Source organism: Balaenoptera acutorostrata, chromosome 4 (assembly GCF_949987535.1).
Source record: "Balaenoptera acutorostrata chromosome 4, mBalAcu1.1, whole genome shotgun sequence".
Classification (NCBI taxonomy): Eukaryota; Metazoa; Chordata; class Mammalia; order Artiodactyla; family Balaenopteridae; genus Balaenoptera; species Balaenoptera acutorostrata.
Genome location: NC_080067.1, coordinates 23,017,649 through 23,044,642, shown reverse-complemented (window position 1 = coordinate 23,044,642; position 26,994 = coordinate 23,017,649). Strand labels below are relative to the sequence as shown.

Sequence of the window (26,994 nt, the reverse complement as noted above, 5' to 3'; positions counted from 1 at the left end):
AACTATGGTCTTGGAAATGATGAGGGATGGAGTGATCACCAAGGGGGGTGCAGAAGAGAGTCACTGAGTAAATTATCAAAAAATGTCTCCTGGATTTACATCACCTAGAAGGTCATTTGTAATCTCAGTAAGAGGAGTTTCAGTGGAGAACTTGGATCAGAAGCTAGATAGTTGTAGGCTGAGGACTGGGTGGGAAAAGTAGCACTCTTTTAATGTGAAGGGGAAGAAAGCAACTCTATGAGCGTCGTTTTTATAAAACAATGATGCCTTGCATAATATTTGTGGGAATTAAAGAATGTAGACAAAGCACATTAGCACAGTGCCAGGAACACAGTAGGTCTTCACAAATGCTGTATTAACCATTTGTTATATTAATAATATTAACAATAAATACATTAGGGTTTATTTGCTCTGACTGGCTGGCCCTTTGTGGGCTGCCCATCTTTCACTTTGGCCCCTGGATCAGCAAAGAAAAGCTTCCAGTTGGTGACACCTATTAGAGGGTGGTCATTAAAAGCATGGGCTCTGGAGCCAGACTGGGTTGGCATTGGGGCTCTGCCACTTACTAGTTGTGTTTTTTTCGCCAAGTCTTTTAAACAATGTTTTAATGTCCTCCTCTGTAAATTGGAGACAATTATAATAGTACCTAATTCGTAGGGCTGTTGTGAGGATTATATGAGATGGTACACTTAGAACAGAATCTGGCAAAGTAAGTATACAATAAGTATTTGCTGTTTATCTTTTAACTACATCAAGGTCAAGGACACTTGCTGCATCCTCTCCTTGATCCCTGCACTCTATACACATTTCCATATATTATACGACAGACTTTCAAGGTATTGATAAAATTTGATTCCCAACTTTTCAGATGAGGACACATCTGAAATTTATTTACTGTAGATCCCAGAGCCAGTCAGGGATGGAGACAGGAATTCCAACAGAGATCTACCTAACTCCAAGTTCTTTTCACTCACCTTACTGCCTCCCAATTAGTATCAAAGGAGGGCTCACAATGTGTCTGAGGGACATAGAAGAGTTAGTGATCTAGGAGATTAGCAAAGGCTTTAGAGAATGGACAATCCTCCATAAGGAATTCCAAGGATGTACCTATTTAGATTTGGATAGGAAAGATGTACTTGCAGTTAAGCATTCCAACTGGGAGAATGGCATGGGAAAGCCCAAGGATGGCAAAGTTGAGGGGAAAACAGACTGAGGATGAAAAGGAAAAGGAAAAGGAAAGTAAACAGAAAATAGGAGAAAGAACAAGACTCATTTAGTTATGCGATGGGGGAGGAAGGAGAGTTGTTCACCAAACCTTGAGGTCTTAAGATAGCTCAACCTGGGCATGGGTCCCTGTCAAGATGCCCCTGCCCAGCACTGCCATGTTGACAAGGCAGTACTGCCTGCCAATCCTTTACCAGCCACTGCAAAGAGAGTCTCTGACCTGGGCTCAGCACACCTCTAGGGGCACTGAGGGGTAATGCTACCTGCCTGCCACAAGCTTTTGAATGGCAGTTCCTCTCAGGACTGGTCCATGAACAAGGAACTCAGACCATCCACCTTTGCATGGGCCATGCCACTGTGTGAGAAGCTCTGGAGGGCCGTGCCTCACTTGCTAGCCCCTACCCTTGCCTGGATCCCCGACTCTGATCTTGCCTTTCTCTTCTGGCTTTGAGGAACTTCTCTTTCTACACTTTCTCATCAGCTGGTTGTGATATTTTGTCAATGCAGCATGCCAAAACCAAACTATCCTCTAACCTGTTGCTGCACTTCTCAGATTAATTTCTGCTGCACTTCTCAGATTAATTTCCACAGCCTTCCAGAGTTGAAGATGATCAGTCACCTATGCCTGAAGATGAACCGCTGGAAGAACAAAGCTATTTCCTATCATAAGCAAGTATAGTCTAGAAATAGGAATTTTTTTTCCTATTACACTATTTGCTGCTTGAATATTTAACTACAGAAGGAAAAGCAAGGAGTTAAAGGTTTTTGTGGAAAAGAGTGGGGAAGGAAAATGAGATTGATGGTCAAGGAAGAGAATCCTAAGCCCTCTGAGCCCCATAGGGCTGGGACTAGAATGAAGCAAGGGAGGCACCAGCGTGCAAAATTTCAGGCACTCACTCTTAGGGTGGTGCAAATGCAGGGTAGGTCCTGGTGCCCTGGCACAGACCACGTGGTCAATTAATTGCAATAACCCTTCCTTGCTCTACTTAGCACAAAATAGTTCTCTTCCCTTTACCAAGATTCCTAAATATCAATGTCCTGTGTTTTAGCACATCTGACATTTAATTGTAATCCACTGTCTCAATTATTACTTTTTTTTTTTTTTCTGGAAGTAACACAGTGTATTTAAACAGTGGAATTCTCCTTGTCATAGATTTTTCTAACTCCCGCTTCCACTGAGTCTGCTCCAGATGTAACTTTCACACACTTTCAAGCTCTGGTTTTCAGGGTTCTTACAGCCCTTTTTCAACCTCCTCTGAACAGATTTTCTTCTTCAATTTCCTGCCTCGTTTATTGTCTGGCACCAGCGCAGAACATCAGGAATTTAACCTCCCTTAACCTCAATTCTTTCCTTAGGGTGTGATGAATTAAAACCCTTAAGTCTGTCAAACTGCCCTCCTTCCTGTAGTTATAACTGATTCTTTTCTATGTGACATTCCCCAACAACTCCTCCTAAGATGTAGAATCAGGCCTTATTCAGAATAGTCCTTTGTAGTTAAAAGTTCCATGTTTAAATAAAATACCATTTTATTCAATTCTAAAATTTGAAAACCAGAAACAATGCCCTGTAAGTGAAGATCTTAATAATTTTCAAATGATTTTGATTGCTATATTTTCAGTCATTCACTGGTTTAATCCTAGTCATCAGTGATTCTATTGAGTGAAGCACACAATATGCTCAAAGTCCGTTTTATGAGGCCTCCTTTGACCATCCTATATAAATTAACACCCCACTCTCACTCTCCGAGCTCATCTTGCTCTGTTTTTCCTTCATAGCACTTCTCCATTAGGCATTACATCACTAGAAATGAAAGTTTTAGGACAGCTTTTGGACAAATTTGTCCATTTTCTTCACTATCATTTTGCTAGGTTAGAAGAGTCTGGCACCTATGCAATCAAACATTTGAGGTGAGGTGGTTGGATGGGTGGTTGAAGGATAAATATCTCCAAAAGCAAAACAAAGACACAAAATCATACACATAGATATAACCGTTCAAAAGGTATTTTTCTCATCTTGACGCCAAGTGATTAGCATACGTGCTGATGAAATCAGTACTTGTTTTCTACAACATCCCCCTTATCTATAGTCTAGAAACCATATCAAAACAAGTATATGTTTGGCATTACTTGTTCCAAGAAAAGACATGCTTATTCAGGGATCACTAATTTCTTCTACAAATGCTCAAAAAAAAAACATAAATTTAATAACCATTCCGGTATTTAACCTAAAACAGACACTTTAGTCTCATTCTGGACTCCACCTGTCTCCATAATTTCCCGAAAGCTATCTGCAAATAAATGTTCTACATAATTTCTGAGTCTAGAGATTTAAAGCAACTAAATACCTTAACTACCTTAGATGTCTATTCTTGTCTATTTATGTTTGTTTTCCTGTTCCAGAGTCATTATCATTCCATGAGGTACAAGAAAACATGGAGAGGAAATTGAGTACTCTTTGTCTTGTCTTCTTTGTAGTTATAACTACAAATAAAATTTGCAACATTATTTCAAAATACTGAGACCAGCTTTCCCTGGAGCTTTAAAAACAGCTTAAAAAAGTAATTTGAGTGGAAACATTTAGAAAATCAGCCAGTCCAATAGGTAAATTAAATGTTTGTGTGAACCTTTGTAGGCATCAGGCCTATTCTGAAGTATTTGAGATAATGAAAGTGCACCGGCCAACAAACATACCCTCAAAAAGACACTGTGGTTTAAAACATTTACCTTCGTGAACACTGCCAATAATAACAAAAACTCCTCCTCCTGCTCTTCAAAACCTCACCAAGCCCAGTTTATGTTCTACTCATTAAACAAGTCTCAGCAAACTGTATACTTTCAAATCAAAAGAACCCCTCATTAGTAAACAAAAAAAATATATTTCTTTGGTCATTTGGTTTTAGGTCATGTAACAGCAAAAAACTAGGGTGTGGAGTATGCACAGTATGCTGGTCTGTAAGAGTTCAGAAGATGACAGTTGAGTCATATAAACTTGCTAAACCAATAGAACCAGTTTATCAGAAGAGAGGAGCTTCCTACTTTGCCTTGCAATAGAATAAAATACAGGTTTTCCCCAGAAGCAGTAATATGGCATTTTCTAAAAGTTCATTGGATGCTGTTCAAAACATAAAATGAGGATGTCATCTATCCTACATCAAATGTACTTTAAGTTAGAAGCAACCTCAGTTGTGAAGCCATTCGAAAACAGTTAAAGGATGTATATAAATACAGGATTACAAAGGATCTCCTTTTCTTCTAGCAAAATATTAAAGTGGAAAAGTTAAAGCATGCTGTAATGCTACATCCCTAATTTATTGATTTGGACATTGCACCTCAAGTATTTCTGCAAAATGGTAAGTTTCCAGATAACTCCAAGTTACAGGAAAAACAGCGAGTTAACAGTAACTGCATTTGGAGACTTGGAACTAGGGGGATAAAAGCTGGGAAAGAGCCTCTTTTACACTTTTTTAAAAACCGTATGTATTGGTTAAAAAAAGGGAAGCATCCATACCATCTGATGCCTTCCGGGAATTCAAATTTAGTATTATCAGCTTCTCATTTTTCAGGGGAAACCAGAACTCTGAATTTTATGTGAAATCCCCCAATTTTAAAATGTTAACAATTATTTTAAGCATTGTGGGTTGAACTGTATTGGTTGTATCCTGAACAGGGCACCTTGCAAGATGGGAGAAGGGTAGTGGTGGTGAGTTTGGGACTTCTCAACAGCAAAAAAAGTGGCTGGGCTTGCCCAGAGAAGAGGTGCCTTTTCCTAATTCTCACAATGTACCTACACAGACAGTAGTGGCCCTGCTTCTTGCCATCTCTGGATTAGATGATAGAATTAAAGCATTAAAGCTGGAGATAACTTATGTGCCACTGATCTATCCACATATCTGAGGATAACATCATTCTAACAACCCAAGTTGCTCATCTGCTAGGCTTTTTATTCTTCCAGCAATGGCAGTGGATTGCACTTAGGCCTTCTGATTTTAAGTGATATGTCTGCGACACACCATCTTTAATAGTGCCAGGTGCCTGTGTTACTGTGTATAGTCCAAGATGTGTAATATATTTTTGTGAATATGTATTCAGCTGAACTTAAGGACTTATGACCAAATAACAGATACAGCAGCAATAGCTTTTTGTCATTGAGTTTATATAAAGTTCTGAAAATTTTTCTTACAAGATTTTGGAGAAGTTATTTGTAGAAGTGGGTTGGGCAGGGTTATGTGTATTATGAATATTTAAATTGATAGCTAAGCATCTCCTCACAGGTGGAAGAAAACTACTGTAATACTGCTCTTCCCAGGACTTTCCTCCTTATCTAAAAACAAGCACACAGAAGCCAATGTGTCACAATATAGAGTGTATCAGGCTGGGAATAAGGAAACCTGGCTTCCAATACAAGTCCTGCTACTAGCTAGCTATGTAGATGTTTTCTAAGATGGTTCTAGTTCTTAAGAAAATTAATTCATGCTTTTAAAAAACAGCCATTGATGTAAAGATGGGTTTTAAGACTTTTTAAAAATTGATAAAATGTTGAAGTAGAAAATTAAGTAGTTCCCAGTGAGGTTTCATCACATAACAGGAGGAGCACACAATAACTATTATTGGCACACATGGACTATCTAGGAATTCCCTAGTTATTATAAATCTAATTATGGCACAGAAATATGCATTCTGCTTCCAGTGCTACTCCATTCCTAGCTACTTTCCCAAAATGCTTAACATCAGCTCTGCAGGGTTTGCTATAAATAGCTCATGTCTGTGATACAAAGTAGTAACTGAATTGCTCCCCTCCTTTTTTTTTAAAACAAATATCCATTTTTTAAATAAGGAAGACTGGTGGGTGGGGACCACAAAGAGGTGGAGAATAAAAAGAAAGCATCATCAAATGGTTTGTTTAAAATTTAAAAATGTTTGCTACATAGTCATTTTACAACTACTTTAAAACTATTTTCCTCAATTTATATTCAAGTGATTTTACAGCAAAAAAGGTAAGAATACATGACTTTTGTTTCCATTAAACTTGCCTACTAATAATCATCTTAACAAACAAAGGGGGGCTGAGGAAGATAATGAAATATGAACTAAAAGGCTTTAAAAGCAGATGTAATGAAGATAGAAAATTGTACGATGTCTATATCTGCTAACTCCTATTGCTTAGTGGGAGAAGTCAGGGCTGCCACCCAGTGGCAATGTAAGTCTTTAAATGACTTGAAGATTTCGAGAATTAAAAAAACATTTAAAATAAAACAAATTAAAAAAAAACAAAATCAAAAACCTCATGAATTAGACAACTTCAATTTTAGAATCAGTAATTCTGGTGCCTTAAATGTCTGTTCATAACATATTAAAGAATGGAAACATTCATTTGCTTAGGCAGCATTGGGGAAATTTTTTTAAATCTCATGACTTTCTACTATTTACTAAGTTATGTGGTTTTAGTAAGTATTTTCTATTAAAATATTGAAGGTACTTTGCTTAAATTAAATCTCCAGAATTTATAGTGGGGGGAAAAGCTGTGACCATAAAATATAACTGGTTTTCTTCTGTGATGTACAGAAATAGATTAAATACGCTACAGTAGCCTCTCATCCATACACCCAAACTTCTGCTTGATGAACAAAAACTTAATAGAAGCATCTGCAAAAATAAGATTCTAAAAATAATTTTCTCTAACCATTAGCACATCACATCTTTTCCTCAGGTATACATCAATTTTAGTGTCCCACTCAATAAAATTCAAAGCTGAAAGAAGAAAATGAGAATAGTAGAAATACTATTCCTGATAATTACTGATTTTTTTTTTTTGGAGGGGTTGGGGAGAACCAAGTATCTCATTGCCTCTTACTTCTTCAAAATTTGGCCATAGCTTTTTTCACACTGACACAGATATAACATATTCAAAAACAAGATGCTTTGGTAAAATAACACTAGGGGAAAAAAATAACACTAGAGCATCCATTTACAGTTTGAAAAGCTAAATATCTCAGAGACTGTTTTGTTCTCTTGAATAATTAGATGAGAGAGAAGCACCAAAGGGGGGGGGAAAAAAAATCTTAGGAATTTAGAGATTTTTGTTTCCAACAGTTGTAAATTTAAATTGTACAAGATATGTTTTCTAACCTATGTCCCGTATGTTTTGCTTTACACTGAAGACAACAAATGAATTTTGAAAAATAATGACAGACACAACATACTTGATATTTACAATGGCTTGTGACGAATATAATACCTGAAAATAATTTCTAATTTTCCATTTATTATTGCTATTTAGTCACAGAAAAGATTAACAACTCTCCACGAAATTTATTTTAGCATATGCCATATATTGATATAATTGATATAATAATTTTATATGAAGAGAACCATTGCAGAAGTAACTAAGGTGGTGCCCTTACAAGGAAATAAAGGAAAGGCAATAAAGAAATTCTTCCATATAAAGGCTTTCGATCTGCATCATTTTTTCAAAATATAAAACCTTAATATTAGAAGCAAAGAGAAAAAGAGCAAAAAAAACAATAAAACAAAAGACCAAGGATAAGGAATTGCTCTATGCAGATGTTTGGCATATGTAGTATATATGTATGGACTGAGTTATAATAAAAATACTTATGTATTATAGTCAATTTTCATATAGAGTTAGAAACAGCAATTTCCAATCAAGCATGACTGGACTGATATTTTCTCAGTCTTTAATTACATGACGAATTACAACTGTATAGCAGTCACTTCTGGTCAGCAGTATCATGATAAATGCTTGATAAGATACAATTTTTCTCCTTGTTCACTTGTAAAAATTGGTGCCTTTTTGTAATGTTCTACAAGTTCTTCCATGGTGCTGAATTTACGCTGCCCAATGCAGTAGACAGTCTCTTTTAGTTGGACTTTAAAATGCTTGTTTTTCCCTTGTGCTTTTAGTGATACTGAAAAATCATTTGGCTAAAAGAGAAAAAAATTTTGAAAGACATCTATTAGCATTTTTATATGAAACTGATAACAGCTAAAATGTGAGCACTTTAAGTACTAGGCACAATACTCAATTATTTACATGAATTATCTCCTTTATGCCTCAAAACAAACCCATTTTACAGATGAAAAAAAAAAAATCAAGGCTGAAGAGAAGCTAAGTTGCCTAAGATCATCCATCTAGTTAACAAAAGAGCCAGGATTCAAATCGAAGCAGCCAGACTCTGAAGTCTCTTAACTAATATGCTCTACCTAACACCAGGGCAAATCCTTTAGTTTAACATCTGAAGCATAAAAACTATCTTCTCTCCATTCAAACTACTGGAGAGACATAGGAGAAAATCCAAGACATCCACCCCTTTTCAATTAGTAGCTAACAGTAGCTGTCTTACAGAGTAGCTGATGTAATACTCTGCAATCTCAAAGATGAAGGACACAAAAATGAGAACTAATTTAAACTCTAATAAGAGGTCATAAACTCAAATGCCTATAAGGGGCAAAAAAGAAATGTAAACAATGGCCAGGGTGGCTATATAGGGGGAACAACAGTACATGGCCAATCTAAAAGAGGTGGCCACTTAGCTGCAATTGTTGCCTTGTAGGAATACGGCTCAACATTGACAGGCCTTCCAATTTTAAAAGGGAAATCTGATGTCTAAATTCTTATACTAAATCTCCCAATATTTAAAAACTGACAATGAATTCAAATGTTTAAAAACACTGTGCAGGTCAAATGAAATATGCCTATTTGAGACCTGTATTTTAAAAATTCTACTACTAAAATTAATGGTATATTTTGGATAATATCTATGCTCAATTACCCACAAGAAAATATACAGTATTTTGCAGTCAAGCTACTTTCTTAGGTTTTTTTTTTTTTTTAACCTAACACTCTTTTGAATAGTCTATATCAACCTCTTATACAGTTACTGCCAAAGTTTCAAACAGTGGGTTTCTTGGAAACATCTTATGGTTATTTACCACCCACTCCAAGGTCACTCCCTTCTAACCCTTCTGCCCACTGCTTGTCCTAGAAAGTAGGGCCCGGTCAGGCATCTAACAGAAAACAAATCCCACCACTCTTCCCTATCATCAATCACCTTCTCTTTCCGAGGGGTTACGTACAGGCCCCCATTTCCTGAACTTCACATCAGGCAGTTCAATTAATTTCAATCTCGCCCTCTCATCTTTCCCACCCCCCACCCCTTAAACACACACACACACACCACTCACACAGATAGGTTTTCTTCTTTCTTTCAACCTTCTGTACAATCATACGTTAACTTTTGTACAAATACATATATACAAAAAAACGCCAATACTAGTCATGAAAAGTAGTGATATCCTTTATCAAGGAAAAATAAAGGGCATTTTTAAGGGAAATGAGTATTGCCAAATTCTAAAATCCTACATAGTACCCAAAAGAGCCCACATAACTATTTTCTTAGCAATTTTTACGGTTTTACAGTTTTATTGGTTTACTAGTATTGGAACAGAATTTATCTTTTATTGCAAATGCACTTCAAATACAGTGCATGTTCAAATGTGTTTCTGAGGTACATAAGAGTGTATTCCAACTTCCAAACAAGCAATTTATAAAAAAAAGCAAATATCAATTTTTTAAATTCAGGGATTTCCTTTATTGTAAGGATGACAGTTTATCCATTATGCAATTTAAGAAATGTTTTCCCAGTTTAGTCTACTGCATTGTTCTACTCTCAGTGAAGAAACCAGTGTTCAATTTGCTCCATTTTTCAGTTTGATGCAAAAGAAAATATTTCAGGAAGGCAATACCAACAGAACTAGACAAAGCTAAATAATCCAGTGTAGGGCTATATATTACTAAAAATAAATACACTTGGAAAGAACACTGACTTTCACTAAGAAACTTTACATATTTTAACAAATATACTACCTGGTTAATTTTAGGGAAGCCACTTAACTTCTCTAATCTTCTATTTATTTTTTTAATACTCAGAGTTCTATTTCCATTTACCTTTGAAAACCAACTTACCGAAGATTCACTATCACGAATGAGGAAATCACCTTCATGCCCTCTTTCATTTAATGCCATTTCTGCTTGGTGCCTGGTGACTTTCCCATAATACCATGGATTGCCAGCAAACTTTCCAGTGAGTGAAGGCCTAATGTAATCACACTGTGGAGGCGATGGTTCCAAACCTGAGGTTAATGGATTATTCTGCATAATGGTAACATAGTTTTTCGGCACCAGACCAACCATTCCATTGATCTTCCTGCATTTCCACCACTCAGGGTCATTTTCAGGTTTTTCAATAACATCCATTACATCGCCTTTCTCAAAATTAAGTTCTTCATCATTGGATGAGCTGAATGGGTAAAGAGCCTGTACCACATGTAACACTTGCCCAGTATTTAGGTTACTGACGACTGCTGCTAATTTCTCTGACAAAGAACCCACATGGTCACCCAAAGGGCTGTCGCCTTCCTCAGTCACATAGTTTGAAGGGAACCATCCAACATGTCCATTGTAGCTACCCCGCCACCACCCATCACTGCATTTCTCCATGACGATCACCTTTGTCCCTTTTATCAATGACAATTCATCCTCTCTCTCTGCCATGTAGTTAAATTTTACATAAGCAGGCATGTTGAGGTCATACAGACGTTCCCCTGGGTCAACAAAGCTATCATCAGCAGGAGATGCAGAATCTGGCACACTAGGTTTTCTTTTCACTTTTCCAATGCCTGTTTAAATAAAAAAGGGTAATGAGAATATAAAACAATGATAATCAAAAACACCAATTTATTCATTATTAAGAAAGGATCTTCAATTCTGTAATTCTTTCAAGCCTTTTAACTAAGATAACAAATTCCATCCTTCCTTCCTTCCTCCCTCCCTCTCACTCTTTCTCTTTACATCCTCACGACTTATACATAAAGGCTCCAGCAAACCCGTATTCTTCTTGTTTTACTTTATTAACTGAGATTCTATTAACTTGCTGTATAGAAATAAAACAGTAACTTAAATTACAATTTGATATGAAATATAAAATTGTAGTTATGTCTAGGTAATCCTCCCATTTGCTTTCTTACTTTTCAAGACCCAGGTTGCTCTATTTACCTCATGTTTATTTTAAAATAATATACTATTTACTTGCTTGTCTGCCTTCACCCATTTCACACATAGCCACCACAACAGCAGAAACTTTTGCTGACTTTGTTCATGGATATAATCCCAAGGATCTCATACAGTGCTTAGTACACAGGAGATGCTGAATATATATTTGTTAAAAGAATGAAAAAAATAACCAAATGGTACTATCATCACAAATGTATGCTACAGCAACTTTAGTCAGGCATTTTCACCGCTGCTCACTTCTTAGCACATGATTTTGTGTTCTACTTTTACTGAGAAAACTAAGGCATTCCTAGGTAAAATTTCTCAAATACTTTCTCACTATCTCAAAATTCTTTCTCATTATCCTTACTCTTTTTCTTCTCCCAAGTTCCCAACCTCTGATCCTTCTGGGTTCTTAATACCTACCATCTTTCTTGCCTCTTTTTCGGACTCTTTGGCCATCCTTGTTTCCCTCCCACTCACTCCCTTCTATTGTCTAAAAACACATTTAGATCGCTTTTATTCCAAAATAAAGTTACTTCAACTCTGCTATTGTTTTTTAACTACATCATTCTTTATAAAACTGTCTTCCCTTTTTCCTTCAACTTTTTCACCACTCACTCACTCCTAACGCCTTATAATCTGGTTCTCTATCTCCACCAAAACTACTCAATTAAAACTGTCATCTCTTCACTGCCAAATCATTCCCTTTTAGAGCCCTCGGTCTTTTCAAACTCTCTATACAGAAACGAAGATCACAGATAACTCTGTACAACATTTTCTCCTTCTTTAATTTCCCCAGGAGTCTCCTGTTTTCCCTACTGACCTGTTTAAATATTCTTGTGTTCTTCTGTCTGGGCTCCTCTAAACCTTGTTATAAAATTGCATTGTACTTGGTTACTTGTCCATCTAATAAAGGAGTGAGTTTCCTGGGGACAGTAACCTAGATCTTATTACCTTGTATCTCCAGCACTTAGCAGTAACTATACTAGTAGCAGGAACAAAGTGAATGTTTGCTGAAAGAACAAGTGAATGATTCCTTTGTTGAAAGTGTTTCCCAAGATGCCATGCTTGGACTTAGCCTCTGCTTCAAGGAAATCATACACTTTCACTTTCTATAACTTCTGTATAGAAGGTTCCAAGGTCTCTTTGTAGCTCTAAGCTGGAATTCAAGCATTACAATTCCAACTGTCACTAGACATCTACAGAATGAATGTACCATCAGCACCTCAAATACAACCTCCATGTCCAAATAAAAATAACCTCTCCAAGATCCATAAATCAACTAACTCCCTCCCTCCCAATTTCCTTCCTTCTGGTTAATGCTGTATCATCATCATGAAAAATTCATACATCAGGGATTTCTGGCACAGCAGGGAACTCTAGGGTTCCATCCCTCCAAAAGAGTAATTAATGAGCTGGCGAATACTGTCAAAATCAAGTTTTGCGGAATTCCAGAATCTAGTAAAAAACTTATAAAAACTAGCTAGGCTTAGTGAATAAAGAAGCTGCTGCTTTGTAGTAGGAGAGCACTGTAGCATTTTAAGCTGCCTGCCTAATATCTCTTAAATCCCAAATCAGTGGTAGCTGTGAGGATAGCAAACTGAACTCCTAATGCCAGACAGAACAATATAGATATTATTCACAAAGAACTGTAATTGTGCATTTCAACCTATCTGGAAGCTACCTGAAGGACCGGCACAATGGCTTGCCTTGGTTTCACCTGACTTGGAGCATTCCCAGGGCTAGGATGTTTTCTGATGAAATCATTTAATTGATGCAGCAGACTGGTATAAGAAACAACAACTAGGATAAGAAACAGATAAAAAACCCTAGGAAGGAAAAGTTTGAGTAAGGATGCACATGGGGTAATAAGGGCTTTGAAAAGCCCCTGTGTATACCAGAAAATCAAGAAAGCCACACACACAGCCAGAACTGGCACTTGTTCAGCAAAGGCCTGAGAAGACCCCGAGCTTTCACCTATTGCTGACCTTCAAGCTCTGAAGAAGCAGTAAGTAAAGGCTAAGGAAGAGTTGCAAATGGCCTGGCTAAGTGTTGAAAGAGGTTTTTTTTTCTTTTTCTTTTGGTTTCACGTGTTTAAGAAAACTCTTTCAAAACACTAGCTGACAACTAAGCAAAAGAACACATTTCAGTGGTCATACAATGACACAGACTTTATAAAAATAGTTTAGAAAAGTCACTAAACAAGCAAACAAAACAACCACAATAAGGAGCAACAACAAACCCTAGGGACAAGGTAGAATCTGATGCTGAAAGAAAAAAGTATCAATCAAGAATTCCATGTCCATATATACACTATCAAACGTAAAATAGATAGCTAGTGGGAAGCAGCCGCATAGCAGAGGGAGATCAGCTCAGTGCTTTGTGACCACCTAGAGGGGTGGGATAGGGAGAGTGGGAGGGAGGGACATGCAAGAGGGAAGAGATATGGGGACATATGTATATGTATAACTGATTCACTTTGTTATAGAGCAGAAACTAACACACCATTGTAAAGCAATTATACTCTAATAAAGATGTTAAAAAAGAATTCCATGTCCAGCAAAACTGTCCTTTAAAACTGAAGAAGTTAAGATACTCCCAAGGTAAACAAAAACTGAAGGAATTTGTCACACTACACGTGTGCTACAAAAAACGCTAAAGAGAGTCCTCCAGGCAGAGATGAAAGGACACTGAAGTCATATGAAGAACAGTGGTAAAGGTAGCTACACTGTAAATATAAAAACCAGTTACGCTTTTAGCTTGTAAGTCCTCTTTTATTCCTATATGATTTAAGATGCAAATATATAAAACGGTAATTTCAAATCTAGGTTAATGGGCACACAATGTATAAAGACAAAACTATAAAAGAGCAGATTTTTGTATACTATTGAAGCTAAATTTGCGTTACTTCAAACTTGACTGTTAAAGTTAAGATGCTAATTGTAATCCACAGGATAATCACTAAGAAAAAAACTAAACACATTGAAAAAGAAATGAGAAGGGAAACAAAATGTACATCATAAAAAAATCAATTATATGCAAACGAAGCAACTGACAAAGGAGTAATCTCCAAAATATACAAGCAGTTAATGCAGCTCAATATCAAAAAAACAAACAACCCAATCCAAAAATGGGCAGAAGACCTAAATAGACATTTCTCCAAAGAAGACATACAGATTGCCAACAAACACACAAAAAGATGCTCAACACCACTAATCACTAGAGAAATGCAAATCAAAACCACAATGAGGTATCACCTCACACCAGTCAGAAAGGCCATCATCAAAAAAAATCTGCAAACAATAAATGCTGAAGAGGGTGTGGAGAAAAGGGAATCCTACTGCACTGTTGGTAGGAATGTAAATTGATACAGCCACTATGGAAAACAGTATGGAGGTTCCTTAAAAAATTAAAAATAGAACTACCATATGACCCAGCCATCCCACTGCTGGGCATATACCCTGAGAAAACCATAACTCAAAAAGATACATGTACCACAATGTTCACTGCAGCACTATTTACCATAGCTAGGACATGGAAGCAACCTAAATGTCCATCAACAGATGAATGGATAAAGATGATGTCACTCATATATACAATGGAATATTACTCAGCCATAAAAAGGAACAAAATTGAGTTATTTGTAATGAGGTGGATGGACCCAGAGTCTGTCATACAGAGTGAAGTAAGTCAGAAAGAGAAAAACAAATACCGTATGCTAATGCACTTATATGGAATCTAAAAAAAATGGTGCTGATGAACCTAGTGGCAGGCAGGGCAGGAATAAAGATGCAGATGTAGAGAATGGACTTGAGGACACAGCAGGGGAAGGGGAAGCTGGGATAAAGTGAGAGAGTAGCACTGACATATATACACTACCAAATGTAAAATGGATGGCTAGTGAGAAGCTGCTGCATAGCACAGGGAGATCAGCTTGATGCTTTGTGATGACCTAAGGGGTGGGTTAGGGAGGGTGGGAGGGAGGCTGAAGAGGGAGGGGATATGAGGATATATGTATACATACAGCTGATTCACTTTGTTGTACAGCAGAAACTAACACAACGTTGTAAAGCAGTTATACTCCAATTAAGATATGAAAAAAAATCAATTATAAAAGGCAGTAATAAAAGAATTGAGGGGAAAAAAGGTATAAAACATATAGAAAAACAAACAGCAAAGTATCAGAAGGCCTTCCTTACCAGTAATTTCTTGAAATGTTGGATTAAAAGGTAAAGGTTGGCAGAATGGATTAAAAAAAATATGATCCAACACTATGCTATCTGTAAGACACTAACTTCCGATCCAAAGATGCAAACAGGCTTGAAAGTGAAAGGATGCAAAAAGACATTCCATGAAAACGGTAACAAAAGAGAGCACAGACTTTAAGACAAAAATTGTTACAGGAGACAAAGGACATTATATGTTGATAAGAAGTCAATCCATGAGGAAGATTTAACAATTATAGATATATACAACACCTAACAACAGAGCCACAAGACATATAATAAAGCAAAAACTAACAGAATTAAAGGGAGAAATTGACAGTTCTACAATATAGTTGGAGATTTCAATACCTCACTTTCAGTAATGGATAGAACAAAAGACCATGAAACTGAAATCATATAAAATATCTTCTCTGACCACAGTGGAATGAAATTCAGAATCAATAACAGAAAGGAAAACTGGAAAATTTACAAATATATGGAAATTAATCAACACACCCAAACAACTAGTAGGTCAAAGAAAAAATTACAGGTGAGACTAGAAAATACATTGAGATAAATGAAAATGAAAACACAATATACTAAAACCTATAGGCTAGAGCAAAAGCAGTGCTCACAGGGAAATTTATAGCTCTACCAGATTACATTAAAAAAGAAAATCAATCTCAAATCAATAACCTAACTTTACTGCTTAAAGAACTAAAAAAAGATCAAGCAGAAGCTAGCAGAAGGAAGGAAATAATAAAGATTAGAGCACAGGTAAACACAAAGAGTACAGAAAAACAACAAAGAAACAATGAAACCTTTGAAAACATCAAAACTGACAAATCTTTAGTGAGACTGACCAAGAAAAAAAAGAGAAAAGACTTAAATTACTAAAATCAGAACTGAAGTGGGGACATTACTAGAAACCTTACAGAAATAAAAGAATACTACAAACAACTATATGCCGATAAATTAGAAAAACTACATGAAAAGAAAAAATTGCTAGAAACACACAAACTACCAAAAATGACTCAAGAAGAAACAGAAAATGTGGATAGACTTATAAGAAGTAAAAGACTGAATCAGTAATCAACACTTCTCAACAAGGAAAGGCCCAGAACCAGATAACTTGACTTGTGAATTCTACCAAACATTTTTTTCTCAAACTTCTACCAAAAGAGAAGGAAACATTTCATAACTCATTCCATGAGGCCAGCATTACCTAGATACCAAAGACATAAAGATATCACAAGAAAACTACTGACCAATATCCTTTCCTTTATGAATATAGATATAAATATCCTCAACAAACAGTCAATTTTTGTTATTCATGGTGGTTCTGTTCTATAAAGTGACCATGAATACTTAAGTAGCATACTGAACCACTGCTCCTAGGGGATACTCTGTTCACAACATTTTTGTTATGTGTGTTTCTCTTTAAAGACACTTTATTTAATATAAATTTTTGACTCACTGACACTGAACTCATGGCCAACAACACTATAAACTCATGCCTGAAGGAAGCTTACCTAGCACACATATTTTTTCCATAAAGCAAATCAAAGCTTTCTTACACTTAGGAACACTAGACAATACTTTAGCACTATGCTTGGGCACCATTTTAAACAGTAAAATCACACACACACACACACACACACACACGTGGCATTAAACTTCAAAAAGGGCACTTATTTGCAGTATGAGAGCTGAAATGAGAGGTCACCTTGTTTGACCTCTGCTAGCAACTCGAATTTTTTGCCCTTGGCAAATGTCCACAAAAGTACTGCAAGTACCAATTTGGGATTTTCATGATAAAAGTGATAAAACACCCTTTCATGGTAAAAATGGTCAGCAAACTAGGAATAGAAGGGAATTTCCTCAACACAATAAAGGGCATTTATGAAAAAAACATGGTTATCATCACACTCAGTAGAGAAAGACAGAAAGCTTTTCCCCTAAGATCAAGAACAAGACATAAATGCCCTCTTTCACCACTTCTATTTAACACTGTATGAGAGGTGCTAGCCAGAGCAATTAGGCAAGATAAAGAAATAAGAGACAGCCAAACTGGAAAGGAAGAAGTAAAATAATCTTTATTCACAGATGACATGATCTTATATAGAAAATCCTAAAGAATTCACACACAAAAAAGCTAGAACCAATAACTTAGCAAAGTTGAAAGATACAAAGACACAAAAAAGTCAGTGTATTTCTATATACTAGCAATGAACAATCTGAAGAGGAAATTTTTTTTTTCCTGTGCTCTTAAACCCCCCAAACCTTACTGGGCTCCTTCCTTATCTTTTACTTATTTACTTATTTATTTATTTAGGCTGCGTTGGGTCTTCGTTGCTGCGCACAGGCTTTCTCTAGTTGTGGCAAGTGGGGCTACTCTTCGTTGTGCATGGGCTTCTCATTGCGGTGGCTTCTCTTTGTTGCAGAGCACAGGCTCTAGGCACACACGCTTCAGCAGTCGTGGCACGCAGGCTCAGGAGTTGTGGCTCATGGGCTCTAGAGCGTACGCTCAGTAGCGATGACACACAGGCTCAGCTGCTCTGCAGCATGTGGGATCTTCCCGGACCAGGGCTCGAACCCATGTCCCCTGCATTGGCAGGCAGATTCTTAGCCACTGTGCCCCCAGGGAAGTCCCAGGAAATTTTTAAAATTCAAGTTTTAATAGCATTAAGAATAAAATATACAGAAATAAATTTAATCCAAGAGGTCCAAGACTTGTACACTAAACACTATAAAATATTGCTGAAAGAAATTAAAGAAGACCTAAATAAATGGAAAGACATTCTGTGTTTATGCATTTGAAAACTTAGTATTTTTAGATGGCAATACAGGTGGCTCTCAGTATCCATGGGTTCGTATCTGTGGATTCAAACAACCTCAGATCAAAAATATTTGGGAAAAAAAACTCCAGAAAGTTCCAAAAAGGAAAACGTAAACGTGCCATGCACCAGAAACTATTTACACAGAATTTACATTGTATTAGGTATTATAAGTAAGCGAGAGATGATTTAAAGTATATAGGAGGATGTGTGTAGGTTAATGCAAATACTATGCCGTTTTATACAAAAAACTTGAGCATCCTTGAGTTTTGGTTATCTGCAGGGGGTACTGGAACCAAACCCCTGCAGATACCAAGGGATGACTAAACTATCCAAAGTGATCCACAGATTCAATGTAATCCTTATCAAAGTACCAACATCCTTTTTTTTTGCAGAAATGGAAAAAGCTGATCCTAAAATTCATATGGAATCGCAAGTTATCCCAAATAGCCAAAACAATCTTGAAAATGGAAAACAAAGTTGACGGACTCACACTTCCCAACTTCAAAACTTACTACAAAGCCACAGTACTCAAAACAGTGTAGCACTGGCATAAAAGGAATGATGACTAGACCAATGGAAAAGAATTGAGAGTTCTGAAATAACTCTCAATTCTGTTCCAGTTGCTCCATATTTTTTGACTTTGACCTTGAGAAGGGTGCCAAGACCATTTAATGGAGGAAAGAATGGTCTCTTCAACAAATGATGCTGGGACAGCTGGGACAACTGCATATCCACAGGCAAAAGAACGAAGTTGGATTCCTACTTCATATCACATACAAATATTAACTCAAAATGGAGAGTTAAAACACTCAGAAGATAACATAGGGAAAAGTCTCATGACCTTGGATTTAGCAACAGATTCTTAGATTTGACACCAAAAAAAAAAAAAAAAAGATAAACTGTACTTCATTAAAATAAAAAACACTTGTGCAAAGGACACTACCAAGAAAGTGAAAAGACAACCTACAGAATTAGAGAAGAATATTTGCAAATCATAATGCTGATAAGGGTCTCTATCCAGAACATATATAAAGAACTCTTAGAACCCACGAACAAAACGAAAAACAACCTATCTCAAAAATGGACAAAGGACTTGAATAAATAATTCTCCAAGGAGATTGTACAAATACCCAAAAGCACACGAAAAGATGCTCAACATCATGAGTCATTAGGGAAATGCAAGTCAAAACCACATGAATTTTTTTTTTTTAAGGAATCAATTTTATTTATTTTTGGTTGCGCTGGGTCTTCGTTGCTGCATGAGGGGCTTTCTCTAGTTGCGGCAAGCAGGGGCTACTCTTCATTGCGGTGCATAGGCTTCTCATGCTGTGGAGCACGGGCTCCAGACGCACAGGCTTCAGTAGTTCTGCCACACAGGCTCAGTAGTTGTGGCTCGCGGGCTCTAGAGCACAGGCTCAGTAGCTGTGGCGCACGGGCTTAGTTGCTCCATGGCATGTGGGATTTTCCCGGACCAGAGCTCGAACCCGTGTCCCCTGCATTGGCAGGCGGATTCTTAACCACTGTGGCACCAGGGAACTCCGACAATGAAATACTGATACCACTTCACATCCTACTAGGATGGCTATAATAAAACCAAATTAAACCAAACCAAAAAAAAAAGGAAAATAAGTGTTGATGAGGATATGGAGAAACTGGAACCCCTCTGGTCAAAATGTAAAACGGTGCTACTGCTGTGGGAAACAGCTCATGATTCCTCAAAATGTTGAACACAGAACTACCATAATTCCACCCCTAGGTATATACCCAAAAGAACTGAAAACAGGTATTCAAATAAATACTTGTACACAAGTGTTCATAGCTTCACTATCCACAATAACCAAAAGATGGAAATGACCCAAATGTCCATCCACAGATGAATGGACAAACAAAATGTGGTATATCCATATAATTCAATATTATTCAGCCATAAAAGGGATGAAGTAGTGATACATGCTACAACATGAATGAACCTCAACAACAGTATGCTGAGTGAAAGAAACTAGACACAAAAGGTTACATATTGTATGATTCCATTTATATGACATAGCCGGAATAGGTAAATCCATATAGACAGAAAGCAGATTAGTGGTTGCCAGGAGCTAAAGGGAAGGGGTAATGGGAGCAACTGTTTAATGGGAATGGGGTTTCCTTTTGGGTGATGAAAATAGTTTGGAATTAGACAGATGTGATGGTTGCACAACACTGTTAATGTACTAAATACCACTGAACTGTACACTTTAAAACAGTTAACTTCATGAATTTTACATCATAAAAATTATTTTCTTAGAAGATTCACACATCAAATCCTTAAAGTCATCATATGTCCTTTCTGCCAACACTTTCCATTTCCACTATTCATGTGCTAGTTCAGGCTTATGTTGTTGTGCTTGAGCCTTCACTACCCACTAACTAGTTTTTTTTTTACTAATCCAATCTATCCCACTTCAGCCCATCATCCACATCATCCAGTCTAATCTTATATTACAGCTACAATCACATGACCCTATTGCTCAAAAGCCAACAGTGGCTCTCCTGCCTAACAGATTAAGAGAAATACTCTGCCTGGAATCCACAGCCCTCTGTAGAATGTCCTCAAGCCTTCCTTTCCAGGCTTATGGTATAGACCAGTGGCCCCCAACCTTTTTGGCATCAGGGACCAGTTTCGAGGAAGACAATTTTATTTTTCCAAGGACGGGGTGGGGTGTGGATGGGATGATGATGGTTCAGGCAATGGGGAGCGGCAGATGAAGCTTCGCTCACTGGCCCGCCACTCATCTCCTGCTGTGCTGCCAGGTTCCTAACAGGCTGCGGATCGGTATCGGTCCACAGCCCAGGGGTTGGGCACCCCTGGTATAGACTACAGAAAACAGTGTAGACCTTGAAACAGCCTTTGAGTTCAAATCCCAGGTATGCTTCTTACTAACTGTGGAAACTTGAGCAAGCTACTTCACTTTTCTGAGCTCAGAAATGGAGGAAACAGCACTTACCATGAGTGTTGTGAGAACTGAATAAAATAATGTAAAGTAATAGTACAGTACACAGAGTAAATGTTAAACAAAAGCATCTTTCTATAACGCCCTGCACTAAAACTACCCTAAATTTTAATAAGAATGGGCCACTTAAATCCCCTGAATTAGATGTTTCTACCGTCATGACTTAGTTTACCTTGTTAGTTTCTTAGCAAAACCTTATTAAAACTTCTGCCTTTCAAAAATCTACCCATTCAAGAAGTGTCATTTCAAATAACAACTTTATTATTTTATTTATCTTTCTGCTTCATGTTTTTCAACATCCTTCATTCCCCATCGTCACCCTCAATGATATGTAAGCTCTCCTTTTTTAAGTACCCCAGCACCTTGTACTTCTGAGGCACTTGTATACTAGCATTTCCTGTGTTTGTCTTTTAAGCCCATCTACTAGAGCATAAGCTTCCAGAGAGGAGCATTTTTAATGTCTCACTGATCTTTTGCATTTCCTATACTATGTAGAACTGTATATACAGCAGATGATCAATGTGTTTATTAAACTGATTAAACTGAATACTGATATAAGCAAATATAAAATTCTAAACCTGAAAATAAAGGCTAGTTCTAAAATATTTTTCTTTTGATTCTGAAAAATATAATGTCTAAGACTAATCAACCTTGTCCAAAAAAACTGTGAAGAATCTTTGGACAGACCCAACAATTAAAGCCCTAAGTGGGAAAACACCAAAACAACCTATTTTAATCTTAGAGGCCAGAAATAGTTCAGAGAAAGACTATAAGCTTAGAATATTTGTTTTCTGTGCAACACAAAGTCCTGTTTATCTTGTGAATGACTGACAAATGCATGCATAATCAATCATAATCTTCCCCTGCTTACAAATCTTCCAGAAGGGCCTGTTTATTGCCCTTTGTTTCCACTGCTTAAAAATAGTCCTTCCAATCTCATGCTATCAATGAGAGAGTAGATGCAAAAGTACTTTACAAAATTATATAAATGTAAAGTATCAGTATCTCTTAATTTCTCAAGTATGTTATCATCAGCAACAATTAGATCATTCCACAACAAGCAGGCTCCCTCAGATCAATGTATTATCTTTTCTAAATTTTTCCCAGCTTCACAGTTAGTTCACCACAATCCTAATTTTAATCAGTCCCTTTTGCATCAAATCTTTTCAATCCATTACTTACCTGACTCTAATCTTTTCCCTACTCTATAGTCATAATGTGTGCACTAGGGAAACTCTTAACAAAAGAGACCCTAAGTTTACACTTTAGTGCTATTACTTACTGGTTAATCTGATCCTGGTCAAGTTATTTAATCTTTTTTAAACTCCAGTGTCCTTGTTTGTGAAATGGTGGTGTGCAGTAAGTACCTATCTCAGAAAATTTTTGTAAAGAATTTTTTAAAGTTTATATGTAAAGCACTCAGCACAGTGCATAGCACCTAGCAGGCACTCAATCAATGGTGGTTATTACTTTCCTACCTCCTAGTGCTTCTGGATTTACTTTTTCAGAGTTGGGAGGGAAACACTCAGGTATATGCACTGAGGATGTGCATAACTCTGAGGCAGTCACTTTTATCATTAGCTTAGTTTAAAAAAACAAAAGCATTAGTATAGCTTTCAATCTTCCCCTCACTACAATCCACTAGTCTTGCTTCTTTCTTCCTATAGCACTGTTTCTTGACCAAAACAATGTACTATTAACTCCTCAAAAGTTTTTAAGAATCTGGTTAAGCACTGTAAACATTCCATCTTCACACAATAGTTGTCCTCTCCCTAAGGCAAATCTTTGTACCCATAACTATTCTTTATGTAACCTGGTTTCCAAATCCTTTTATATACTTCATGCTAGTATTTGGAAGCATCTGAGTTTCTCAATATCACTGTTAAAGTATATTTATCCAAAGTGAATAGACGATGTCATGTTTTATTTGGCCAGCACACACACAAGGGAACTACTGCATCCCTTCACCTGAGTGCCTCGTAGATTTGAATCAATGCCATCACACAGTGTGTTGAGATTTTTTTTTAGCACCTACATTATCACAGCAGCTCCTACTAAGTCTTGCACTCATGTAAATTGCAGCCAGGACAGATTCTCAGCAACTTTTTCCAATTCCTTTTAAAAACTTAATGTAGAATTTTACATTAATGTCTGTTTCTATTCATCTTGTTTATTTCTCAGTTTTTAGCTTTCAAATAAATTTCTGAACTCAATGTACTAGTTATACTTCCATCATTAGGTCTTTACCTTAAGCATGTCATTTCCCTTCCATCTAAATCACAGAGTAAACAAGTGTTCAATAGAATGAGGCCTAAGAAAGTATTACTGATTCTTGCTAATTCTTTAGGGAACTATAATTCTGTTATGTTCCTCCTTCTTCAAAACCAGTTTCTCCCTTATGGACTTTACCCTGATTTCTATACCACATGTAAGACTGATCAGTTGTTTACCAGGACTAAAGACTTTCAGAGTCAGAAGGGACTTTCCAGGATCATCTGGACTTGCCCAACTCTCTCCTTTACAAATAAGGAACAGGAAATCAGGAAAGTTATATACCCTTGGCCACATGGCCAATAAGTGATATATCTGGGAGCAGAACAAAGGAATTCTAAATACATATAAATAATGTTCTTTCCAGTACAGGTTTTCATTTAATTTTTTTGTATTTTTATCTGTTCATTTGATTTATATGAAGTAAGATAAATTACTGCTTTTTATTATTCTCTGCTTTATCTAAAACAATGTGCCCTTTTTGTTCTCAAGGGTATTCTGGCTACCACACAAGGAGCACATATATTGTTTCCTCTTACTTTTCAAGTCTATTCAGGGAAAAGGTGGGTGAACAGCTACAAAGCTAAATAAATATAAATTTTGGCTTACTGCAGGCAGTGAGGAAAGGAATATTTTGGTTATAAATCTCAAATCCTGACTCTCAGTCTACACATGTATTTAAGAATAACTATCAACTTTCTAAGACTCTATAGAGAGTAAGATAATTTTATACTGTATTGATGGTATATATTAAATCACTGTATCAATGATACAGCATATTCTTTTTATACCACTTCTAGTTGATTTATGGTCAACATCACTTAGATATCAAACTCAGATATGAAATATTAATAATAAATAACAACCACCACCTGCCTCCTCACCAGAATGTAAGTTCTGTGACAGTTAGTGTTAGTTTTTCATTCTATAATTTTTGTGTGGCTTGCAGTGGGTAGGCTCTCAATAAAAATGTTGATCAACCAATGAATGAATAAGTAAGCTATTTAAAAGGAAAACTAACCCCCAAAAATGGATCTAAAATTTTAACAACTCCCCAAAAAGTAAACAAAAGAGATATATTCTAAAAGGATTTACTTGGCCACCAGAGTTAATTAAAGAAATGAATGTCTTAATATTACAATTACAACTTTTTTTTCAACAAAGTGCTTTTATACTCCCTTTCCATTTTGCCCTTTGCCCCAAAATCTTTTGACAGGTTACTCTTTGTTTCCTTAGACTCCTTACACATAAGAGACTTCTACAACAATCCCTCTGTTCATTTTCCTAGAACCACCGAGCAACTGTTCAAAGAGACCAAATCAAGTTCACCATCATAAATAGTATAAAAAGGCTATCAGCAGATACACAGATGAGGTTCTTGTTAGTATTAGAATTACTTTATGACCTGAACTCAAAAACAATCTAAGAATTCACTATTTTCTGTCAATGTTTTCATATTCTTTGTATGCAGCTGCTCTCACAATTCATTTCAAAATATCAAGTCTCACATTAACCAAAACAGCAATTTTCTAGCAATTGCTATAGCAATTGCAATAGCTATAGCAATAGCAATAGCTATAGCAATAGCAATCCAACATTAAGTCAAAACATTCTCTTTACTGATGCTTTTATTAAACATTATCTTCTACATCGGTCCTCTGAAATCTAAGTAAAAAGCACCAGAACAATATCATGTTACTTCAAATGCTGAGGATGAAGGAACTTGCTCACTTAAAGCCTTTTTCTCCTCCTGTTTTTAATATGTTTACAATTGATTTAATTCACTTCAAATGTCTATGCTAAGTTCAAAGAACTAACTGCATCAAACTCAAATAACTTATATCCTTTTCCTGTTTGTTAAACATTGATATTAAAAAAATTTTAATTACTTATCAAGTCAAAGCTATTAATATTTGATGTATCACACCACTTAGCTTATGTTTCATAAACAATATAAAGCACCAGCCTATATAAACCCACCATGTTCTCTCCATAGTTTTCCTTTAAATTCACAAAGTGAAAACTCTATTTCAAAAACTACAAGAAAACTACAGATTTAATAAACAGATTAACTTACTGAAAAAATCTTTAAAGACCTTTAACCAATCCATTCTGAAAAAAAATCCCCTGTTCTCTTCGTCAGTTTGTTAACACAGCTCAGGATAATTCTCGGTGAACTTCCTGGTTCTGCAACACTGAAACTCCCCACACCCAATCCATGTGACTTGGCCCACACCCAGGCAATAGAAAGGTTTCCTGAGGCTTCTCTCTTCCCAAAACATTTTTCCCCTGAACTCTAACAGAACCTATAAAACAAGTATATCGTGATGGCCACAAATATGACCTTACTATTCATATTTATTTTGGAAGAAGCTTTAAAGCGTGTATTTTTTTTTCAACAGTTGAAAATATATTCATGTATTCATTCTTTCCTTTGTTTTCTCCTTTTCTTTCTTAACCTTCAAACAATGTCTCCATCAGCACAATCAATCATTTGTGAAAAAAATCCATTAGTTATATGGGACATTTAAGTTACCAAAAAGGGATTCAGAAATTCTGAGAAAGGAAAGAAGGCTGTCGGATGCAAAAGCTGGACTTACATCATTATACAGGCTAACTATAGATCACTAGTCCTCTGGAATAGACAGCAATAACTGTAATATACTAATAAAGTTAACAGCAATAGCCTAGAACTTAAATAGATATAGTCTTGCTAAAACTGTCTCAATAATATCAGAAAATAGTATGGAATGTTTCCCAGGAGTATTAATAATAAAAACTGTATCTAATAAGGCTTTTAAAATTCATATGCAGTCACATCTAAAACTGGGGTGTTTTTCCTCTTTGCTCTATATTAGTTTTTTCACTATCTTTTGTTAATTACTGTCACATCTGCTATACTTCTCAGGATACCACTATCCTTTTAAAAAGGAACATAAAAGTTTATCTAGGTGTGGCCCTAGTCCTTTCTGTGCCTTCATCACTATGAGGCATACCTTCTTGATAGAAGTTACCTTAATTTTCCCTAATACACCTAATCAACATGCTTTAAATAAATGTCCAGTATTCACAAAATCACAAGTATTCCTGGTTCTAACTTTGGTCTCTTCAGCTATTCAAGGACAATCTCTTTCCAACTGTCTTCCATTCATATGTGAATTGTCTTCTATTCAAAAACTACTATTAAAAACTAATAATAATGGCCTTATTTGCAAAACCTTAAAATCTCAAAAAAAAGTAAACCTAGTTAAAGCAGTTAAGTATCATGGTGAAAATTCAGATTAGTAACTCCATTTATTAAATGACCTTTAGAATAGAATAACAATAGAATAACAATAATGCTGAATAAGAAATAAAAACTAATATAAAGCAGTTAGTCAATAATATTC

General features: G+C 36.3%; 1 protein-coding gene across 3 annotated transcripts in view; it reads right to left on the bottom strand.

The window, feature by feature from the left end:
• Positions 1-7,466: 7,466 nt before the first annotated feature.
• NCK1 (NCK adaptor protein 1) overlaps positions 7,467-26,994 on the bottom strand; it is an 83,812-nt gene continuing 64,284 nt past the window's right edge. For all 3 annotated transcript variants that reach the window (XM_007170353.3, XM_007170354.3, XM_057545426.1), the window contains exons 3-4: positions 10,208-10,920; positions 7,467-8,166 (exon numbers count right to left, since the gene is read on the bottom strand). In XM_007170353.3, the coding sequence (XP_007170415.2) occupies positions 7,972-8,166; positions 10,208-10,920 (908 nt within the window). In that variant the 3' untranslated portion in view covers positions 7,467-7,971. The remainder of the gene's footprint in view (positions 8,167-10,207; positions 10,921-26,994) is intronic.